The 23,426-nt window shown below is 38.3% G+C and overlaps 1 protein-coding gene across 2 annotated transcripts; it reads right to left on the bottom strand.

Annotated features, from left to right (window-relative positions):
- Positions 1-10: 10 nt before the first annotated feature.
- Positions 11-20,074, bottom strand: LOC135467798 (mucin-16-like). Of its 2 annotated transcripts, XM_064745653.1 has the most exons (4): positions 19,680-20,074; positions 1,769-3,596; positions 646-1,298; positions 11-387 (listed from the first exon to the last, which is right to left on the bottom strand). In XM_064745653.1, the coding sequence occupies exons 1-4, from the start codon at positions 19,753-19,755 to the stop codon at positions 11-13; spliced, it is 2,934 nt and encodes a 977-aa protein (XP_064601723.1). In that variant the 5' UTR covers positions 19,756-20,074. The 2 variants fall into 2 exon arrangements, 1 of the variants encoding a protein (XP_064601723.1); XR_010444191.1 differs by lacking the exons at positions 646-1,298; positions 1,769-3,596 and having other exon boundaries at positions 257-387.
- Between the last annotated feature and the right edge of the window lie 3,352 nt (positions 20,075-23,426).

Genomic DNA, 23,426 nt, shown 5'->3' on the forward strand with positions numbered 1-23,426 from the left:
AACTGACGCGTTAAGAGAAGATGACACCATAACTGGTGTCGGCATAAATGGTGGAATAATCAATAAAAACTGGCACTGAGGTGGACTTGAAAGCAACGTCAGATGTAACATTTATCGAAGCACCGTCAAACATACTGGACGGAAGAAACTCAAAGGCACTGGTCGTTTCAAATCTTGTTGTTCGCGTTATATCCAAAGAACCACTCTTCTGATCAGTGCTCTCCACAGTGTCATCAGAAAACACTGATGTCGTCTTCACGTCTTGTTGAGACTCAATTGCCGTCGTAGGAAACATTGGTGCCGATGTGTGCAGTAACTGGTGCTCATCACTGGCCAGAGACACACCAGAGACTCCACCCGGGAAAACATCACTCTGTGACAACACGTCTGCAAAACCAAAATCAACATTAGCACCTGAAGTTTGAGCGCGCAAATGAAAGGGAAATGTACTAACAAGCTGGAGACTACTGTAGACAGTATTATTATTGTCAGCACGCATATTATTGTTAGATGTTAGAGGAGAATTCATCCAGGGAGTAGGGTTAGTGTTAAGTGAATCAGGGTTAGTATACTCTGCTGAATAATCGTAGTGTGTTGTAACTATCAGGGATTCCAGGACACCTGAATGCTTGCTTAACCACTCACCAGATGACGTGGACACCAAAGCACCATGGGAGGACACTAGTTGGGACACCAGTGGGGGTGGAGGGGTTTGATCTAATACAGCAGATCGACTTACTCCCAAAGCACTATCTATTGCTACAGGTAAAGGGGTAGATGGGGGTGACCATGAAATGTTGGACAACATTGTCTCGGGAGTAGAATAGGATCCATTGTGGATAACATCGGAGTATTCTTCAGACGCTTCAGCTGCGCTCAGACCAGTCAGATATGCTGTGTCCTGTCCTCCCCTTGTGAATATGTTATCATGAACTACTGAGGACAGCGATGTGATCGACGTGTTAGATGTACTGGAAAAGTCTGCTTGATGTTCACCCAGAACACTGAGGGTATGTGATAGGTCTGTTATTGGCAGCAGGGATGTTGGTACACTGTTGGTCATGTACAATAAGCCACTGGAGAGCTGCACAAATACATCTGTAGATCCTATCCCTTGCATAGTGGAAGGGCTGGGCTGAAGATCCATGAAATCCATTGTTACTGATGAAGACAGTGAAGAGTGGCTGCTACTGACAGAATGCAAAACAGAGTCTTCAAACATTTTGGACGAAGGCAACGCATCTTGATGCGAGTACAATGACTGGCTATGTGAAATGTCTGGGGACTTCCTGGATGACCTGTTTAAAACAATGATTAAAACTTTATATATGCACATAACATGGCCAGCACAATAACTATTTGCACAGACATATTCTGTGTTGGGTTAAACTGACAGCAATAAGATATTGATGTATCTGGAAGATATTGCAACAACTAAATCAAATGTCTCACAAGGTTATTTATTTCAGGGATTGGTACCTGACTCAAGGATATTTCATTAGAGGGCAAGACAAATTTATGGATGGTAAAAATAATCTCATGGATATAAAAATCCTAATCAAAATCAAACTTATATTGTGGTATTTAATATTTTTGTAGTTAATGCGATCCTAAAAACTGTTTTACTTAACCTCAAATAGGCTTATGGGTGGAGAGCCAGGGAATGGCAGACTGGAAACTAATAGCTTCACCAGGTACCTGATGGAAAGGCAGTGAGCAACATGTCTTGAAAACAGAGATAATGAAATAGGTCCATATGAAAACTTACTGGTATTGTAATGTCATAGTAAAGTTGCCATCCCAGTCTGTAGACTGTTGAATGGTCCCCATATCCTCTGTGTCTCTCGGTGTAGCCTGGGTGGATATTAGAACTGATGATGGCACATTGGAGGTTATATCCTGGATCACTGGAGTAGCCTCACTCACAGGAGGGGTCAACCAGACACCCAGCCTACTGTCTTTGACTAGTGAGTCTTCCGCAGAACTACTTGTCACCAATGCAGATAATCCGTTTCCAAACTTTTGAACAGATTGAGTGTTCAATCTGGTAACAGGTTCTGTGCTTGTAATGTCAACAGATCTAAGGAAGGAAGGCTCTTTAGAAGTACTTGTCACTGGTGTAGATAATCCACTTTCGAAATTCTGAACTTGAACAGATTGAGTGTTCAACCTGACAACAGATTCTGTAATCTGGGCAGATGTTAAGAAGGAAGGTTTTTCAGAACTAGTTGTCATTAGTGTAGCTAATCCGCTTTCAACATTTTCAACATGAACAGATGGAGTGTTCAAGTCAGTAACAGGTCCTGTGCTTGTAATGCCGTCAGATCTAAGGAAGGACGGCTCTTTAGAAGTACTAGTCCCTTGTGTAGATAATCCTCTATCGAAATTCTGACCTCGAACAGATTGAGTGTTCAAGTGGGTAACATGTTCTGTGCTTGTTATCTCGACAGATCCAAAGTATGAAGGTTTGACTGATTCAGTGTTCATGTTATGGACAGATTGAAGATTAAATTCACTTTTCATGGGACCTGTGTTCACACCAGTGAAGTATTCCTCCTTTGTACTTCCACTGCTTACACCAATGTCTGACTTCATAGTGCCTATAACTATCCTGGATCTGATGTTCATACTTTCAGTGTTTGTACTGCTGATAGCCTCAGTGCCTGTTCCTATAAATTCCATAGCTTCAGTGTTCATACTTCCTAACAGTTCAGCGTCCACCCCCATGGTAGATTCAGTGATTAGCCTGGTGCTCATGCTCTCGATTGCTTCAGGGTCTTCTGTGTTCATATGTCTGATGTCATCCACAGTAGAGCTTGGCAAAGATGGTGTTATGGAATGGACCATGAATTCTGCTATAGGTGTGGTCAAAACAAAGCTAACAGACAATGAGGCGGGTAAGGTTTTAGCAGTCTCAGTTGCTGCTTCAATGATTGGGGACACTTTTGAAGTCGGAAAGTCTATTTCTGCAGAGCTTAGGGTTATGCTGGTTTGGGAAGGCATTATCACTGGACTTGTAACAATAGCCGACACATCCGCATTGGAAGTCGACATTAAACGGGTGGAAGCACTAGGAGTTAATAATTGTGTAGAACCCAATAAAATATTTTGGAAAAGAGAAAATATATAATTATCGGTGTAAAAACTGGTCGCTGTTTGCTTTGAGCTTGGATTGATACCACTGTCCTGGTGTGAGGGATGAATGGTGGAGAAATGTTGCCAGGCTGTCTCTGTCTGTCTTATGGAGGGTGTAAATTGAACTTCAGATACGGGCTTTGACGTCTCCGGCTGATTGGTTTTGGTAAGGCGAAGCATGTTGAATAAAGTCCACCCAAATCCAAGCTGACTTCCTGCTGTTGTTGAACTTGATGGCGTTGTACTAAATGAGCCTGTGTTGCTGATGCCATCTTTTATCTCTGATGATGAGTACAGATCTGTCCGATGAGGGGTGATGTTTGGTGGCTGGGTAACACTATGTTCTGTGGGATCAGAAACCTGCGGGGAGGGTACAGGCTGGACAGTTGGGAGAGAGGGCTGAAGAGATGGGAGGAAAAACAGGTCCACTACACCCGAGTACTCAGAAGAGGAGGAGTTATCTGTTAGTAGCAGAAAAAACAACCACAATCATGTAGTATGAGTAACAAACAAGGTTAGCACACGGGAAGGCATGTGTAGCACAACACAATGTACAGAAAGAATTCAATAAATCATAAAAAGATTGGAAAGGTTAGTAGTTAGGATCAAAATACATCAAATTACATCAAATTAAAATCTATTCATACTTCAATAACAAAGAAAAAAATCAAACAAATGAACAGGTGAATGAACAGCTAATACTTCAAAGTTCACAACCGGTAAGCCACTAGGACAGATTCAGATGTGGTCAAATGCTTTCAAGAAGAACAAGTTTTCATATATGTAAGTAAATATTATCACAAACCCTCCATAAGTTATTTACTTAAAATCTTTGGACAGTGTTCAGACCCCTAGCTAGGATTTGGTGAAGGCATGGGGGAAAGAGCATCCCAGCCAAATGAGCCGGGCTTCTGAGGAAAATTTGCATTGCCAGAAATGCTTTCGTCGCATCAAAAGGGTAGTTTTACATCTAACATCAGGATAAATTAAGTGGCCTAAAATATAGTAATATAGTAAAACATGGTCATACGGGATCCTTAATCGCAAGGCTTGCTGCTGTATCCAATTCGAAAGATATGACATCTGACCATAATTCCGGGGTCACCACAGAAGGGAATTTTTCTCATTCCACTGCAGGCATTTTAGTGCTTAATTTCATGGGGTTTGGTGGCGAAGTGGATGATGACGCTTGTAGAACTGTGCAAACGGGGCTGCTGTAAGATGAGTGGGGAAGTTATCAGTGACTTGCCAATGATAGGTGGTTTACCCCGGTTTCTTCCGGCGGTTACCTCCACCCACCTGACAATACTGACATACCGTCATATGAGTGAAATAATCACGACTGTGGTGTAAAACAACAATCAGTATATCAAATATCTTACAGGACAAATAAAATGTTAATTGAAACTGATTTTGGCAGCCCACGATTTCAGTACTTGCTGTGACAACAAAATCTTTCATATATTATCACTCCAGCCTTCCAAGATCTATTTTCACTACCTTCTGTGTTCAACTTTCTTCAGCTGAAAGGAAACAGGATCAATTACTTTTTAGAGTAAATCAGGTTTGCAATCCCTCTAAAGCAGCAAAAATTTCCCTCACAGAAAGCAAACAGCTCATCAGGGGTCATGCACTGTGGCTATACTGAAAAGAATTTCCTACATCAAAATCGTGTAAGGTTTAACAGTAATCTGGAACTCAATAGTAAGCTGCACTAAAAGTCAGCGCACTGGCATATTTGACAAACTTTCGCCTGAAAACACCTGCTTTCCGAGCCAATTAAAAGGCTAAAATATTGCCTTTGGAGGTTAAACTGAAATTTTATATGGGGAGATCATCCTGCCTTGTTCTAGGATGGATTGACTCTTCCTAGATGGCCGAGCTGAACTCGGCATGCTACTGTGTCAACTCACTGCATTGACATTCTAGGCACTACACGCCTAATTTATGATTTAGTGAGCAATGGCTTGGCAAGGTCACAAAATTTGAGCATTTCCGCAGACATTGCGCTGCAAGCTGACTCCAGAACTTCGGAAACCATGCCTCAGACACTAAAGATGTCTTAACTAACGGGTTTCCGATTTGGAAGTAACTCTCGGGAATTGGAGGCAAAAAATAACTCCAGGTATATATGAGATCATATGCCAATGGAATTATTGTGCAGGGTGTTGTTTTATTCGACAGAAAATTAAAAATACAGAAAAAAATACTTTACAAAGGACATTTTTAGGCATGGCGCTAGGCACTGCGGTTTCACAGAGGGATGGCAAACGTTCCGAGAGGCATGGCGGAGCGCCACTCGATAAAACGTTGGTGGTGGCCATATTGAAGGGTGGAGGAAAGTATGTGGGCAAAAGTAAATTGGATATTAAACTTAATGCCTGAGCCTCAACCTGCAACAAGGCTGCATCACCAATTTGAAAACAGAACCTTAAAATGCCAAGTGGTACCAGTCTGAACTTAGAAAGCCTACATCATTTGACCAGTGAGAACACTGTTGTATGTATACAAAAAGTTAATGTCATCATGTAACGTTGAGTTTTTCTGAACATAAACACAAACCAAATTCCTAATGATACCCACTATTAAAGCACCCCTTATTAAAGAGAGAAAAAGGGTAGGGTATGCACAATAAAGACAACAAAGAAATACACACACAAGCAAACACAGTATAGATCATGCTTTTACAAACATGTTAATACAACACAGACTGCACCTGGGGAAAATGACTGAACATGACAAGAGCAGAGGTGAGAGTGCAAATATATCAAAACAAACATTTCTCTTGTACAGTCAGTGATTAGTGACACATCCTTATCTAATCTGTCTTACCTGATTTATCCAGGTATGTGTAATGACAAACAAGTATACCATAACAAAGATGCTATTGGCTTTCAACAAACAGTTATTTTTCCAGTCAAGTGGATAAAAAAAAAAAAAAATTCCTCCGACAATACATCTATCAATCTTCATACTTTTCCTCCTATTGTGATTTGTAGCTTTGACCTTAAAAATTTGATACAACAGATAAAAAATAACAGGCACAGCACATATATCTGAAAAAATTCTAGGCCTACAGTTGAGAAAAAGAAGTATGTGGTACAATGATAAATATACATTTACTGACATGTTCAATGCACCCGTACATAAACAAGTCTTACACACGAATGTCCATGTACTTCATAATGATCTCTGCATCTTATTAACGCTTACTTTGCTTTTGTATTTTGGTTACAGATTTTTAATATTGCTTGGTTATCATATATACTGAAGAAAACATAAACACTGTTTGCAGTTCAATTCAACTTGACTAAGGTGTCCAATTAGAATGCCATTGTAGATTACCACTCTGAAAAACCTGTTACTCAATAATTTTGAATTTCCACTTACATGTAACAAATGCAGCCATCTAAAGCTGACATTCCTTAAATTAAATTTACTTATACCTATTATTCATTCTGTTTAATAAACTGAATTGCCATCAGAAGTTCCAACCCACACAATATATGCATAACAGATCTGCCTGAAATTATGCACTATTAATTTCAATTTATATTTTAATGGAATCTTTAATTACCACATATATGAAGTTTTACATTCAGCATATACAGCTCCTATAACTTGCGTACACTAATTTACAGTACTGTCAACAGTCTAACTGAACAGGTATTCCTTCCATGCAAAAAGTATGTTGTACCCACATGACATATGTATGGAAATTCCTATCACATTAATTTCCATCAAAATAAAAACCAACAAAACAACAAAAACAATAGCACTGACAAAAAAGCAGAGGTGTAATCAATGTTGTTGGTCACTATCACTTTGTCAGCAACACAAACAACAGAGAACAAGATCATAACTCCTCGGGCAACATACTCTACTGAGTCAACCGGATTGTTCAATGTCAGTATTCCCACGCCTGTTTTTCTTCTCCATGCCTCATCTCATTGTTTAACGGAGAAAATATCCTGTTGTGGACAAGCTTACCCAACTGTATAAGCCCTATCTTCAGCTCATAACTCATACTGAACCAAACTGTCTACCATACATAAAAATATTTCATCAAACACCCGCAACTACATGGTAATTAATACAATAGATTACAGATACCATCTCTTTTATGTTTGTTGTGCTAATTACAGGTACTTTTTCCTCTTTATGGCTCTATAGATTTGATAACGAGTAAGAAAAGACTCTTGACAATGCAATAATTAATGTACATGTATTCACCATCCAACTACAAACACCACAAATGCAACTGAAATTCCACTACCTGTACAGGTGCTACTGAAAAAGCTTCAGGTTCATGTACCTGTCTATATCTACTGTAAATCTTGCTCATTAGATAACCTTCCCTGCAAATCTATCCACACACGCATCTATCATCTTTGTTAATACTTTTGAGCTTAACTTGTATAGTAATTCCAATGATCTGCAGCCTGATAGGTAGTACAGAAACGTTCTGTTGATAATTGACTCTTGGTAGAGCTTATGAGTCGAATAAGGCCACAACCCTGGGGGCAACTGAGTTACGTTTTAGGCACATATAAGTAGCAGAGTGGTTTTCTACAGAAGCTAATGTCACTGAGTTCCCAAACTAATCTGTATTTATACTACACGCACACTTAGCTGCACTATCTGTACATTTTTAAGTTACCAGTGGAATGTGATTAGTTTAAACCATTTAAACCAGTATTCATTAAGTCAATGAGCAAATTGTCCCACAAAATCCTTTTTAACAACGACAAGTATCTAAATATTTACTTGTTAAACTTGTTGAATCCATTAGTTAACAAAGGCAAAAAAAAAAGGTCTTCTTAACAAACAGTTTATCGAAGGCCTTACAAGTCCTTTTTCCCCCCTCATTCCTGGATCATATGTACAGCCACACACTGTACAGTGACAGCCATTAAACTTCTGTATGATGTTATAAATTGTACCGGTAAATATAATAATATATCCAAGAAAAAGTTAAACAAAGATGATTCAAATGACGCAAAAAATAAAACTATTCAATGATATAAAAAAAATCCAATTACCTAGCTTTAAAACGATTAATTTCAAAAACTATAAACTCAACCAAGGCATTATTATGTGTTTAATGTTAACATTAAAAACTCGCAGATACCCATGATTTTCAATTAAAGCAAGACAATTACTGATTGTCATTGCTAATTATAAATTTTAAGTTTGAGCTTGAGCAAACTCCTGTGTACTGTGCCTGTTAGAATTCGCTTGCAAGCGATGACTCTTTTTAAAAGGCAGATTTCTAATATACAGTTCACTGATATACCTGTAGCTTAAACATGTACAGCTCCATCAACATGTACACTACAGGAATGAAAGTTAACTTGAATTCCTGCACCATAGATACAAACACTCCGGATCAAAATCACACTTGGAAGGAGCTCACCCAAAATACATGCATACAGTAGCTGTCCTACTTCATAAACATATAACCACCTCCAGTGAGAATTGATCCGCCTATCCTAGGTCTCTTGTTCACAACATGTTCACACAAAGCCAATGTCTTTTCTGGTATCTGAGAAATAATTTACATATAAATAAAATCAATCCTGCCTTAACTATAGCCACAGAGAAGGGATATACACAAAAGATGGTATTGATCTTCATGCAGGCACACAGGTATATCCCACTTACGGTTAACCTGACAATGTCCTGTGAGACGTAAACACTCGTGAAAATGTCAGCCCTAGGGCAGATAAAACGGACAAGATATTCCTTCATATGTGTTAAATGTAAAACCACTTCAGACCACCCAACGAATGTTTTTTTTTACACCATACATCTATGGTTGTTAAATGTTTCTCACATTAGATAGCTTTGATTATTGTGTCCTGATATTCAGCTGATGTTGTTTATTTATTTGATTGACATTTTACGCCGTACTCAAGAATATTTCACTTCTACAACAGCGCCCAGCATTATGGTGGGATGAAACCAGACAGAACCTTAGGGAAACTCATGACCATGTACACATTGCTGGAAGACCTTCCCACGTACAGCAGAACTGATGTTACCCTTGAAGACAAAGCTTTAGCATCAAAAGTGACAGACTTCCTTCCAGTCAGCCACCTGCTGATAGGCTAATACAATTTTTGTGAAGTTCAGCAGATGGCCACCAGGCCCAATATAAATTTAAAGTCTTGATCATGTGACTTGGAGAGTTCAATGACATTCCAAAGTTTTGATTTCACAACTGTACTAAAAGAGAAAATGTACAAGTATGTACATTCTAATAAAATTTTAATCATACAGTATGTAGCATCTTCAACAAAACCATACAGAAATCATAGTGCTTTACCACCATATATATGCATGCAGATGTCATTGCATGCACAGTGTATGCGGGTCGTGCTGTAGACCTGACAACAACTAGACTACTGTGGATGTATCGCAAGTCACCCCAGAGCAGGATACTGGGTAAACCTTACAGAAGTAAGTTAAGATCAGAGCAGACCTGACAGCGACAGACTTGCATCACGGCAACTCTACCTGTAAAGCTTGCCTCAGTCTAGCCTAGTTGAAAATGTCAATTTTTTTCGCCTGCCAGTTGGCCCGAGTAAACAAAGAGACCTGGTTGAAGACAATCTTGTGTTTTGCTGGCACCACACACCGCACTTCCTCCTCAAATACAGCACATCCAACACTCAGCTTACATATTGACCATTTGAATCCAATGAGAATATTAACAGAGCATTTCGCATTTTTCCAAGCCTAGCTGTTGTTGAGGAGCGCAAAGACTGCGGCTCACTTAAGATGATCCTTGGGCTGCAACACAACAGCCAAGTCGAGGTGTTTATAAGAATGAGATTTCCTCTGTCACAAGCGCAATACAGGAGCAGCTTTACCTGCACAATGGAGCCAACATTACCTGTCATCCTGAGATACCCCAACATCTCAAACAACTGACTGCAAACTTTGTCCAGGGATTCCAAGCCCATACTTCTTCAAATACACATTGCTTTCAAGTGTCACAATAATTTTCTAATCTTTTTTTATATCCATGACTTACATGTATGCAATGTTAGTGTAAATTTGGAAGTGTCACTATTCCCAATGTATACACATGTATTATCAGGATATTCTGTCAATACTTTGTCATGTTATTTATGGTTTACAGGACCTCAACAAAAAATAAATTGTAAATTTGATTGAGTGACCCTCTGTAAATAAGGTTTTCATTTATTCAAAGACCATTTATTTTCCTGTCTCAACAGGTAAATAACAGAACATTCTCTATCATGTCAATACGATCGCTGTCATCAAAATAAGACGACCCTCACTAATAAATACATGTACTTACATGTAGCGTAATTGATACATGTATGGTCAAGTCCCAGTGTTTTCCGGTTTGCACACATTTATGTAGGTAAATATATATATACATATATATATATATATATATATATATATATATAAACCCCTAAATATCATACATTTTTTCTGCACCAATTCAAGACAACATACCTTCAGTAAATACCACTGAAATGACCACATTAAACATGACAATTAATGCTCCACTACTGAAAAGGAAAAAAAATCACTGAAAATAACAAAAAAAAACACTTGTCAAGTATCTGATAATTAGTGATCACCACAGGAAAAAAAACACAAAAGAACACACGTAAGCAGTACATGTCTTCAACAATGACGTAATTCACAGCTGCTACAAACCAATATATTCTTTCATTTCCTTCTGTTCCGTTTCAGTCTAATTGAGCTGTGATACCGCCTGTTCGTGACAAACTCTGTGTTTAAACAGAACCCAGCAATAGCTCGATAAAAAGTTAAGTTTCTCCCCTAAAACAAATATTACATCGGGCAATAAAAACAGGTGAGCTTGTATGTGTAAACGATTGTGGCTTTAGCTGGGCAGTCAGTGGGGTTGAGGGATAGGGCCATGTTGTCAGTCAGGTAGTTAGTTAGCCGGGACTGTAATACATGTACATACTCATTACCCGCACCAAGCAGGTAATCACTCCACACCTACAGAGCCATACACTAATGCTTAGAAATGCTTTCAGTGAATCACCTAACCCATTACCATTGTATAGCATTGATCTTGCTTCACAGGCTTCACAGTGATACACTGTAATTTACCTGTCACAAATTTCCTTACAAAACAATGCAACCTCATATAATTTATAAATATTGATTTGCTGTTGCTAACCTGATTGTCTTTCACAATCAGGAAGACGTTGTTAAATGTGTAAATGTAGGTCGTCTCCAGGTGAAGCTGTATTGATTGCATTTCAATGGTTAGTCATTGATGATTTACCCATGACCTGCAGTTTCATTTGTCTTTGAAAGCATCTTTCTCACCTCAGCCGAATGGTGTTTGACCATTGAGGTCATATGCTTGAATCCAGCTACTGGCTGGTTCACCTGAACCTTAAAATCAGTAGGTTTGCTAGTGTAGTAGGTACACTTGTACCTAGTGAAGGGCAATGGTTTAGCCCGGTTTCCTCCAGGTATTACCTGGACTACTGTCATACATGTATATTAAAGAGAAATATTTTTTAGTACAAACTGGCGTAAACCTTACTTGTATTAGTCACATAAATAAATGAATACCACTGACATAAGCAATATTTTAACTGTACATGTACCCAATATGCAATGCGTACCTGACAAGTATAATGTACTACTGTATAAAGTCATACTCAAGATAAATGAGAAAAGTGCCATATTGTACATGTGTTTAGACAAATAATCTGTGAGTTTCAGAGGAGAATAAACCCCCAGTATTTGGTTTGATTTTCACTTCACCTAAGGAATACTGTAGATCTGGATATGGCCCCAAATGATAATAAATCAAACATGATTACTCTTTACACGGGCTGATATGAACAGATTATCTATCGATAAGCTTAACACATAAGACTAATCTGAGCAAATATCGAAAATCAGCAACACTGTCCTTCAACCCTGTCCCTGTGTAGCTAATTCTGTATGTGGACATATATTCTTACCAGCAGCTGAAGGCAGAGATCTACATGATCACTCTGTCAGTCCAGTGAGAATAATGGAACAGCAGCAAAGGTTGAAATAGCAGTCTCTGACTGGCAAAAAACAGTGCGTCAGAGTCCATCTAAACATCATCACAAAAAAAATGAAAAACGCAAACAGCAGAGGTTGAGGATTTTTATTTTTTTCCATGCAACTTGACTTACCTCTTCCATATTGTATTGTTTAGGATCAATAACACTACTGATTTCACAATCAGTAAATCATTTTAATGATAAACTTTAAACTTCACAATCTTCACAATGTGTAATGTACCAACTCATCATATCCTCATATGCTAATCATATTCGTGAATGACAACTGGTATGACAAAACCAATAAAAGCAAACTATCAGACAAGTTAACAAAGGTGCCACAGGATAATGTCACCCTGTGGTGTAATTTTATGGGAAATTCATAAAATTTTACTTGATCTCACTCTGTACAAGGAAAACTCCACCCTACAGATAGAACACAAAGGTGTAAGCACGATCACCTTAAAAACAATATATTATCTATATATACTGATTTGAAAAGTAATGAAAAGTAATACAGATTCTAGCATGCCAATATCAGTGACCAAGATGATCATCAAAGAGTCAAGTTACACCTTATTGATGTCGCAGGATATCTTGTCTCCTGTATTGATTCCCATTTTGTACATTAAAATCAGATACTCTGTCTGAGCTTGCCAGTAACAGCTGTTTGTAAGGTATAATAGCTGGCAGAGAAACACAGGCACTGTGAACAGGTCATGCAAAATATACATATACCAGCATCAAGGAAAGAGCACTTAATCACTGCCCTGCATCTATCTCATGCTCATCAGTTTAATTTATTTATCTGATTGGTGTATTACGCCGTACTCAAGAATATTTCATTTATATGACGGCGGCCAGCATTATTGTGGGAGAAAAGCGGGCAGAGCCTGGGGGAAACACGACTATCTGCAGGTTGCTGGCTGACCTGCCCACGTACATGATGATTTGAAGGATGCTTCAATGAGGCAGCACTTTTATAGTATACTTATGGGATAACTTCAGAAGAGAATTGAAGTTATACTGAAAGTAGATGTTAGGTTGAGCAGTATAGTATGTGCATTTAAAAGTAGACTGCTAAGCATGTGCAGGTATCTGAATCCAGAGTTTCTGAGATTTGACCCAGGCAGAGTGCGAGGAAGATGGGGATGAACATGACACTGTGTTATCCCAGACACATGCACGGTCCCAGTCCTCAGAGAGCAGGAGCCTCAGTTTGTCTTTAACATTCCAGTATTAAAACCCTGCCCTCAAAAATTCCACACATGTGACAATAGATTATCTCTGTTAATCCAAACCCAACAGTTACAGCAAACCCTTAAATTGGGCCCTGGCACACCACACAAGCAAACATGTGGAGCGGGCAAACAGCTAAACCGGATTATGTGTGCCCATGTCCAGTCCTAAGAGGCAAATTTCCCTCTATGGTTACCGTGGTGACTGTGAACATTGCCTAACATTTATCAACTCAAATGTATGAATAATCATACACCAGAACCCAATAACAACCTCACCCTTCACAAGTTCCACCAGGCTATTAATCATTACATAGACAAAGGCTACTTCATTTTTCAAGGTTCGAACGGTTGTAAAATCAGAGCTGAGCAAACTTGGCTGTTGACTTATTTTAGCCAGACAAACTCTTACCTTAACTGCTAGGGCAGATTAATTTACATGTGTGAACCCACAGCCTGTATGACCTTGTCCATTTACACTCATCTTGACCCAGCTGCTGCTGTGTTTCAAGTAATCAAACATGATAAACTGGAAACCACAAGTTCAATCATTATAAAAACCAAAAATACTGATATGCATGTATATCTGCAATATGAGTGCAATACATAGTGATACAGATTTCATGTACATTGATCTATTCCATCTGGCAATATTATTTTTAACAACAAGAGTGCTGCTTTGAATTTCACTGAGTCTGGGACTATCATGTAAGCATATATATAATATACAGTGCTCCCAATAACATTAATCACTTGACAGTATACACATTTACATAGCAATACATTTCCGTTCAAATAATAACTGCACATTTTCTGCTTATCAACCACCTACATGTGTAAATTGCCTTAGAATTACTGCAGAAAGTATCGTCTATCCTGCCTGAAAGCTCAGAATGCAAGAGCTTAAATGCATGTGGTGGAATATATGTCAGAGTGACATGTACACATGCATCTACATGTGGATGAGCACGTAAATATCAAATCAATAACTATAGAAATGGAAAGACAAATCTCTGATAAAAAGACCCTTGGCAACAAAGGCAAATATAACACCGTTTATACAACAAAATGGAAAGACAAGTTATCTTGTATATGTAGCTTCAAAATGCATGCATGTCCATGCTGAATTTCCTCTTTTCGCATCTCAAGATTCAATGTTAGACAGTTGAAAAACATAATTTATTCCCACACAGGTCTGATTTCTTTACATTCCTGAAATCAGCTACGGGGACAAATCATCCTTTTAACTAGAGCCCTAGGGCTGTGAAATGGATCTATTGCTCTTCTTCTATTTTTCTTGTAACTAATGACCAGTTGTTCTCTAGTAGGATTCATTGGTCTTCTCCAAACACAAAGGACCTATGAGTTATTCTATAATGGATTTATTTATTTATTTGATTGGTGTTTTACGCCGTACTCAATATTCCACTTATACGACAGCGTATATGGTGGGAGGAAACCAGGGGGAAACCCATGACCATCTGCAGGTTGCTGCCTGACCTTCCCACAAACGGCCGGAGAGAAAGCCAGCATGAGCAGGACTTGAACTCACAGCGGCCGCATTGGTGAGAGGCTCCTGGGTCATTACACTGCGCTAGCGCGCTAGCCATGTGAGCCACGGAGGCCCCCTATTCTGTAATGGAGGATCCGGCCCCAGCTCACTATCACATGACTTTACAGAGAATGTATTGCACCAGAACATCGTATTATGATATAATATAAGATTGTAGACATTTTCCCGGAATGTTTTTTCCAACTAAGCCATTACCATTTCTATCTGTTCGGTTGGTGTGAGCGTGAAAATCTTTTTTATTTGTACCACTGCAGTATATGGCAACAGATCTAGGCAACATATCGTAATACAACACATGTTTTGGTCATTACACTGTACAGTTGTATAACAGTACAAATATGGCAAGGACACATAAAATACATGTACAATCTGTCAACTTTTGTTACAATCTTTTCATGATTATATCCAAATGTTCATCACATATAGCGAACGTAATTAACAGCTCATTTCACAAGTTAACAGATAACTTCTTCAATGGAACATGAAAAACTTTGTATAATAAGTTTGTTGGCATTCATGCAATTAGGAAGATCAACAATTGGGCAGTAACCCAAGGGGTCAAGCAGTGCTACAAATAATTTTCAGAGGCAGTGTGGTACTCCCTTCTTTTCCAGGAGAGCGAGTACTGGGCAAGCGAATCGCAGTACACAGTTTTTTGAAAACACTCAACAATATTTTGAGTTCCCAGCAATACACCTGGAAAATGTGAAGTTGACTGAGTGAAGGGGGCTAAGAAAATCTAAAGACATACATGTGCATACATGTGTAGGCCTACATAGACTCACCAGCACAGAGATTCTTGTGGTTACATATCGGACCACAAGAACATGTATGTACATGTCGATTGCCCAGAATTACGACTTGTCCTAACATTCTAGAATAAATTAATTATTTCAACTCCTCCTCACGAGCTATGAATCTGAATGATGCTTATAGTCCTACATTTATTTATTAAACCTCAACCTGTAGGTCTACTGGTGCTGCAACTTTACTTTTTCATTTTGTTATGATGGCAGGAGTTGCAGTATTATTTCATTCTATGTTAACTTTTCCAATTTTTTTTTTTACATATCGAAACATTTTTGTATACACAAACAACTGCCAGTTTTAGATCAAAACACAAAATACTTGTTATGCTAAATCCAAAAGTAGGCCTACATTAAAAGAGAAAAATTTATTACTTGTGCTTTATTTATTGGAAGTATATAGTATGAATCTAAACTGTTCCTGAACACTAGATGTTCTCGTGATCGTTGTCTCTCATTGCATTAGCTTTTCTCCTCAGAAATCACTGATACATGTACACCTTGGAAACTGGACCCTCGATGACACTTTAACATATCACAAATAACTGACGATCGGTGTTGAATTAAAACCATACATTAGGATGATTTAATCCAGTACAGTAGCAGAACTTTCTGTATAATAACCCAAATAACCATTTTTTAGTCCTTGCTATATCTTCAGGGCAATCACTAAAGAATGTCACAAATACAAATATCACAGCAGTCATTCCCCACGACTGTGGGTAGTGGTACATGAGCATGAGCCTTTCCTGTAACCTCCATTTTCTGATAACTAGGAACACGTGCTGGAGAGTGTCGAGCACATAAACTACTTTGGAGATCTACTTTCAATTTTGCAGGACTGTTTGCATGAAATCTCGCATATACACTATAGCTTTCAGAAATTCAGGTGTGCACATAAATCGTCATGCATATTCCGTACACTCTGTTTAACTTTTAGAAGTGTATCATCTAATTTTTAAGCGCATTTACTGCCTGCATGTATCTGTAGCACTGGGGTCAAGGTCAAATGGCATACCCGCCGTCTGATAACTTCCACATTTATTATTTTCACCTTTTGGCGACTAACAAAGCGCTTGATTGCCCTCAGGTAGGTCTAATTATTACTACGAGCTGTCAAATACATAATAGTAGACTACATGTACCTTACAAGGTGTAAATATTTTTGCTACATACACTATCACAGGCAATCAAGGTACCCACTGGTATTTGACATTTACCATCACGATCCTCAAAATAGCACTCGATAGCCTATCGTGACACGAAAATAAACGAATAATAAATGAAAGCATGGCTCCAAACATAATTAAAATTTTATTCAATCCATAATCATAATGTATAAATCCGAACAAATAAATGAAGAAAACATCGCAAAAGGAAGCTAACATTTGACCATAACACATGGTCTATTTCGTTAAGCGCACTGACACATTTTACTTGGGTGAAACTAATTCCTGCAATTTCTTCACATTTTTTCATGCTTCTGTAATAGGCCTATGGGGATTCTTACTAACAGATCCATAAAAATATATACAGCAACATAGTACACTGTGGAAATACTCAGGTCCAACCAGATATTTCTAAAACCAATAGAGCACTATAACTTCGAACTCTAAAGCAGACAAATGGAAAATCATGAAGAAATCAAGAATCTGGTCTATACTGAAGCTACTACATGTATCTGAAGAGGTAACAGAAGCCTAGCACACTGCACAACGGTCACTTTGAAACTTTAAGGATATTTCAATATCTAGATCTACATGATTGTGTATTTACTCTGAATGGCAAAGTAATACACATACATATATGTATAAATGATACTAATAAAGGAAATTAATACTCCACAAAACTTAATAAAATCTTTGAAAGCATTCGACATAAAGCTGGACATGTGTAATCGAATGTCAACACCGACAATCTAATCAAGTCATAAATTATTTACTTGTCAGCCATTTCAATATTGTTCTTTCTGTTTCTCGCACATTCTTATGATTTTAACTTTTTGGCAACATGCTGTGGGATCATGGCTTCAAAATTTGAAACCTATTTTTTCCTTCAATGCATACAGTTTCTTGTTTACCTTTTTCAGTGATCAATAAGAGTTTCTGTCCTGATCAGCCAAAACACAGGCAAAGTGTAAAAATAAACGCTCTCCTGTTAAAATTTAGATATGCTGCTCAAGGCCTAAGGCTTGTCAATTGTCAAGTGAGTTTGTGAGCCACTTGTGATCTGTCAACATTTAGCAAAGAGGGCTAGCCTAGGTGTGCAGGCAGAAGCCTGCCAGCAATCAGCCACAAATCACCAATTTTGTGACAGAGGCAAAAATCCAATTAAATGCAGCCAGAGGCTGAAGCTCATTAATTAGCTTTATCTACACCTACACCCTGTGGATCTGATCAGGAGAAATGTGCATAATTATAGCAGATGATTAAACAACCCTTAATGAAAACTTCATGAAACAACTTGCTCTTAACTGTCAGTCTGTATGCATGCATGTCTATGTATAGTAGGCACATGTGCTTTCGCAATTTCCATCTGCTCTATTAACTTACTACTCAGATATTTAACAAAACTGACTTACAGCTGCAGCTGAAACAGGGAAGGTTGGATTCAAACATTTGACTTCCATCCACTGACAGCAGTAGTAAATCTGCGTGGAAGTATCCGCACAAAGTGTTTATGATACACAAGGAAGCACAAAAGTTGTGCATGTGCAAACCTTTTAGGCTTCAATTTGCCCTTTCCTTTATAGAGATTATATTTACAAAGCAATCAAACCAAAATGAAAACAGGTTGAATTAATAAAATAACACCACCAAAAACTTCCCAACTTGTTTTTAAATAATAAAAATAACCTGAGTGGCTTATGGTATCAATTCACGGCCTGTTTCACATATAAACTGCTGTCTATACTTCATGCATTTCGCTTGGACATGGATTGAAAAAATCTATTGTTTATAGTCTATCTATCTGAAGGTTATTTACAACTATGTCAGTCTGTAGTGCTTCACTCAAGATTTTACAAGGGTAATAATAGCCTTCACAGTCAGCTTACAGTGGGGTAGTGGCAAATCACCAAATCCTGGTTATAATGCAGAGCTTGCGCATATTCATATCTTTCCTAATCTTCACAACTGACTACTCAAGTCACACTTACATCTGTATCAGCGCTTTCTTATTTCTATCATATATCAGGTATATTAAAGAGATCAGAAGATGTTCAAGTTAAATACAAGTTATGGAAGATTATATCTAAACATTAGTTTATAAGCAGCCTACAAATGAGGGGACAACATTTGAAACCAGATCTAAATCACAAATAAAAAAAATATATGATGGCAGGCTAAACTGGGAGTACATGTATCAGCAAATATGCTTATGGTAAATACAACACTTAACATGCATACTGAACTTCCATACATGCACAAGGTAGGAAACACATAACAGCTAGAAATGTTATATGTATGTCTACAGTGTAATAAAAATATACTGAAAGACAACTTCACAAGGTAGGAAACACGTAACAGCTAGAGATGTTATATGTATGTCTACAGTGTAATAAAAATATACTGAAAGACAACTTCAGGAAATCATTAATCTCTCACAAGTCTGCCTCTCCTTTTCACAATGTTTAGTCAAATCACGAAAATAACGACAATTAAAAAACAACCTTTCTGATTGATTGAATGTTTCACAATTAGTTTGAATTACTTATCCTGTTGATGATAAAACTAAATCTGTTGCGCGACTGTTCTTGTAACAAGGTAATAACTAATGCCACTTAACGGAATGTCATCAGCGCATCGCCATTGATAAGACCTTTCTGTCTACCACTACAACGCTATGACTGAAAACTTACCTGAGGTTGAGTTTGCGTTTATTCCCGTAAAGAGTGAAATAAACACAACGCTGAACAGAAAACATCTCTTCACCATTGTTTAAGAGAGAGTAAGTCGGGTACATCACCCTCCCCGGTTCCATTTACGTGAGAGCAGCGGTAGGTTCAAAGGCTGTCATCGACGTCAACGTGTGCACGCTCCGATGGCCAGCGGCTGCCCGGTATTTCACATGTGTACATTTGTGCACTGATCTGCCGTTCTCAACACGTGTATGTTTGTATATCTTCGTTACAGTTGTCCCCATCTACATTCTACCGTCCAAGATTCGGTCCGCTTATTTAGATTATTCTCTGTTTCAAATGTTTTCTGTCCTTCTCCCATTGATTCTCTTCAATCCAGCCTCCCTCTGTTGATCGCTCAGTTGACAACCATCAACACTATCACAACGAGGCTTGGCGCGTACCGCGATTCAAACCACGTGGTCTACTACTGTACCGTAATTCTGCTAAAAATAATTAGTGGCTTACAATTAAGCTACAGTTTAATTTTACGTACTTGCCCTACATGTAGTTAAAAGCCCAAGTATCCCACTGAGAAGCGTAACTCATCCTAGATCACACATTATTTTAAAAATGAATGATATTTTCACAAAAAATAATTTGGAGTGTATGTGAGAAAATACCTTATGGTTTGAATGCTTGAGCATTGACACTGGAATTTCGGAAATATGTCGTGCAAGACAACTTGGCTGGCAATCTATTATTAGTGTTGTAGGCCTAACATCTGTCAAAATGGTACCTGTCGTCTTTCGCATTTCAATATTGATTTGCTGTACATACATGTGCCCCAATCTGTTTAATTTGTCAGTGCTGGTGTTAGAGTGTCTTATATTCACAGACTGGCAGACTATGGACTTCCTTTTCCCTCTTTCTCGCTATCTAATTTAAGTACCTAACACTTTTTTGTTTCAATAAACGCCCCCTCAATTACAACTACATGGTATTTAATTGCGCGTTAATATCATCATTTGTAACAGGCAGAACTATATGTTTTTATCACAAACCTCCATTTGCCCACATTTAAGAATGAACAGCTAAAGGTGAAGGATTCGTATGGTGATACATAAAGCTAATTGCTCATATATACGGCTCAGCGTGAAGTCAGCTGGTCAAAATCTACAGCTTTGGCAACTGCTTTGAAACATATATGTTATAATTTATAGATAAGGTTTATATACAACGAACGAGTCAGACTGTCTATGGACTGTCTGTAATTTCAGAGATGTATAATGTAGGCCCCTATCGTAGCACACTTATAAATATTCATTTGTAATATATAGAGTAATAACTTATACTCCAAAAGCCTGCACCTTATACGGTATCGCAGCTTTTACGGGCTATAGTCTTTATATGCACAGGGTCATGGCGGTTCAGATTTTAAAGCGCTTGCTTGCAGCGACTTCCATGTTCTTGGTGTCACGTGTTCGAAACCAGCTCTCGCCGCTTCGGTTCAAGTTTTAAGTCATGGGGATTGTTCGGTGCCTGGAGAAGGTTGGTGGTAGGCCTACTCCATTTTTTTTTTTCACTGCCCTCACATACATGATTGAAAAATTCTTGTTCTTAAACAAAAATGAAATAAATTAGTCCATAGACCTATATATAGGTCGTCACTTGCGGGGCTGTAGCCAATATGACGTCTTCTGCCGGAAATTTACTATATAGCCTTGACTGATTATCCCGATCACGCATACAGATTCGGCCGTCAGTGGGAAGGTCTGCAAGCAGCCAGCGGATGGTCGTGGGTCCCCCCCACCCCCCCACCCCTGCCTGGTTTCCACCCACCCTATAATGCTGGCCGCCGTGGTATAAGTGAAGTATTCTTGAGTACGGCGTAAAACATCAATCAAATAAATAAATAAATAAATACAGGTTCGGACCCACCCCGATCAGCTGCATGTAGGGGCCGGCCGCGGCTTTACATCAAGCTTGGACGGTTTCCTTTGCGTATATATATCTGCTGTGCATGACGTGGGCTCGTTATATATGTGTGTATGAGTAAATTAAAATTGTATGTATCTTAACTTCCCTGTAATACTGGCTATACTGGTGTTGGCTATCCATCATAAGTGTAGCCCATTTGTTATATGCCTAACATCTGTTAAGCTGGTCGGTATCGGATGTCGTTCTTCAGCATCGATTTTATCAATCTTTTCTAATTTGTCAATGGCAGTCAACCATATCGACATGATATACTCGCAGACCTTCCCCGTGATGTATTAATGTTGGTGTAGATTATTAATGATTACACTGAAAAAAAAACATGTTAAGGAAAACTTTAATGAATATGCCCGATTATTTCACCAGTGGAATATTCCTTATATTTGTGTACTTTAAAGGAATCTTCCTTAATGTTTTAATGGAATTTACACTAACATGTTAAGGAATATGAAAGTTATGGAATGGCCATTTAATGGAATAAATCCTTTAAAGTTTAAGGAATGCTTCTTTTTACATTCTGGAATTGATCAGGCCACTTTCATATTGGCTATAAATACTAAAATTATGCAGACGCCCTTCATGAACGGATCCATGGTGCTGAAATACGACTAGAAGCCGTGTTTCTAAAATACGTATGCTGCCTTTTTATGTACATTTCACGTTACACTTATGCGCCAACAAGACATAACTTATATTAGATATGTCTCCCTAGTGGAAAATGGGTAAGGTAAAGAAATATGGATTATGGTATAACACCATGCTCAAGAACATTTTACTTATATTAACAATGGTCAGGTTTATCGGTGAGGAAACCAGAGTGCCTGAGGTAAAAGAACCCATGCAGCACCAAATGTCTGACCCTAAATACTTTTTTTTCAGTATAGTACTGTCGCTAACTTGACGGCTTTTATGTGAAGTGAAGCTTATATTCCAATGCAGATGGGGTATTTTTGACAGGGACGGGGGAGGGCATCAGTTGAAAAAAAAACGTAAATGTGAACTTTATGCATTTTTATCAATGGTTACCATACTGGAAAAGTCGTTTTTACGCGGAGGAAATATTTTTACCTTTACGATGATGAATTTTTTTTTAAGTGACAAAGACGTTTTTACCGGCTCCATTGATCAGGCTTTGAAAGGATTTTTTCATTGCATGTCTGGGTCAGCCTATGTTTGCGTTTGAGACTGTAAAGTGTAAAAAGCGCTAAGGGTGATCTCCCCTTGTTTTATAACAACTAACGTATCAAGATAGGATCAACCTGTCTATACACGTTTTCGGTGTTAAATTAACACTATCTCTGATAGTATACATGTAAATATAGTATTGGCAAGGCATGTTAATATTACATATACGTATGTTAAAATTACGGAGCGGTAACATTGGAAAATAAAATTTTTGGAAGAGAAAAAAAATATTGGAGGATCAAAAAAAAAATCACATGGTGAAGGAAACTTTTGGGGAAGAGGGAATCTTTTTCAGCTCAATTCCAATCTGTTCAAAAACACATGTTCTCAGTTGCCACGCTGCGGTGCTTGTGAACTTCATGTTAGATGCACGACTTTGCTGTATGTGCACGACTATGTCTGTATACGTAGAAACAGTGGTGCACTGAAAGAAAACACGAGTACACCACTTTAGATCGATCTGTTTTAGGCGGACGATGCCTTTCCATATAACAACAAACCTTATCAATAAACAGATTTCAAAGAGACATATACTGACTTAGTAAAAATAAAATGTAACATTCAATATGCGGTCCCGCCCTTATA

The sequence above is a fragment of the Liolophura sinensis genome, chromosome 6, assembly GCF_032854445.1.
Source record: "Liolophura sinensis isolate JHLJ2023 chromosome 6, CUHK_Ljap_v2, whole genome shotgun sequence".
In the NCBI taxonomy this organism is placed as follows: Eukaryota; Metazoa; Mollusca; class Polyplacophora; order Chitonida; family Chitonidae; genus Liolophura; species Liolophura sinensis.

What these genes read in the sequence shown, in the direction of transcription:
- LOC135467798 (XM_064745653.1), bottom strand. Translation starts at nt 19,755, where the DNA reads ATGGTGAAGAGATGTTTTCTGTTCAGCGTTGTGTTTATTTCACTCTTT. An exon ending in ACTATGACATTACAATACCA is followed by an intron (nt 1,299 to 1,768) that starts GTAAGTTTTCAT and finishes TGTTTTAAACAG; the next exon opens with GTCATCCAGGAAGTCCCCAG. An exon ending in TTTGGTGTCCACGTCATCTG is followed by an intron (nt 388 to 645) that starts GTGAGTGGTTAA and finishes TTGGTTTTGCAG; the next exon opens with ACGTGTTGTCACAGAGTGAT.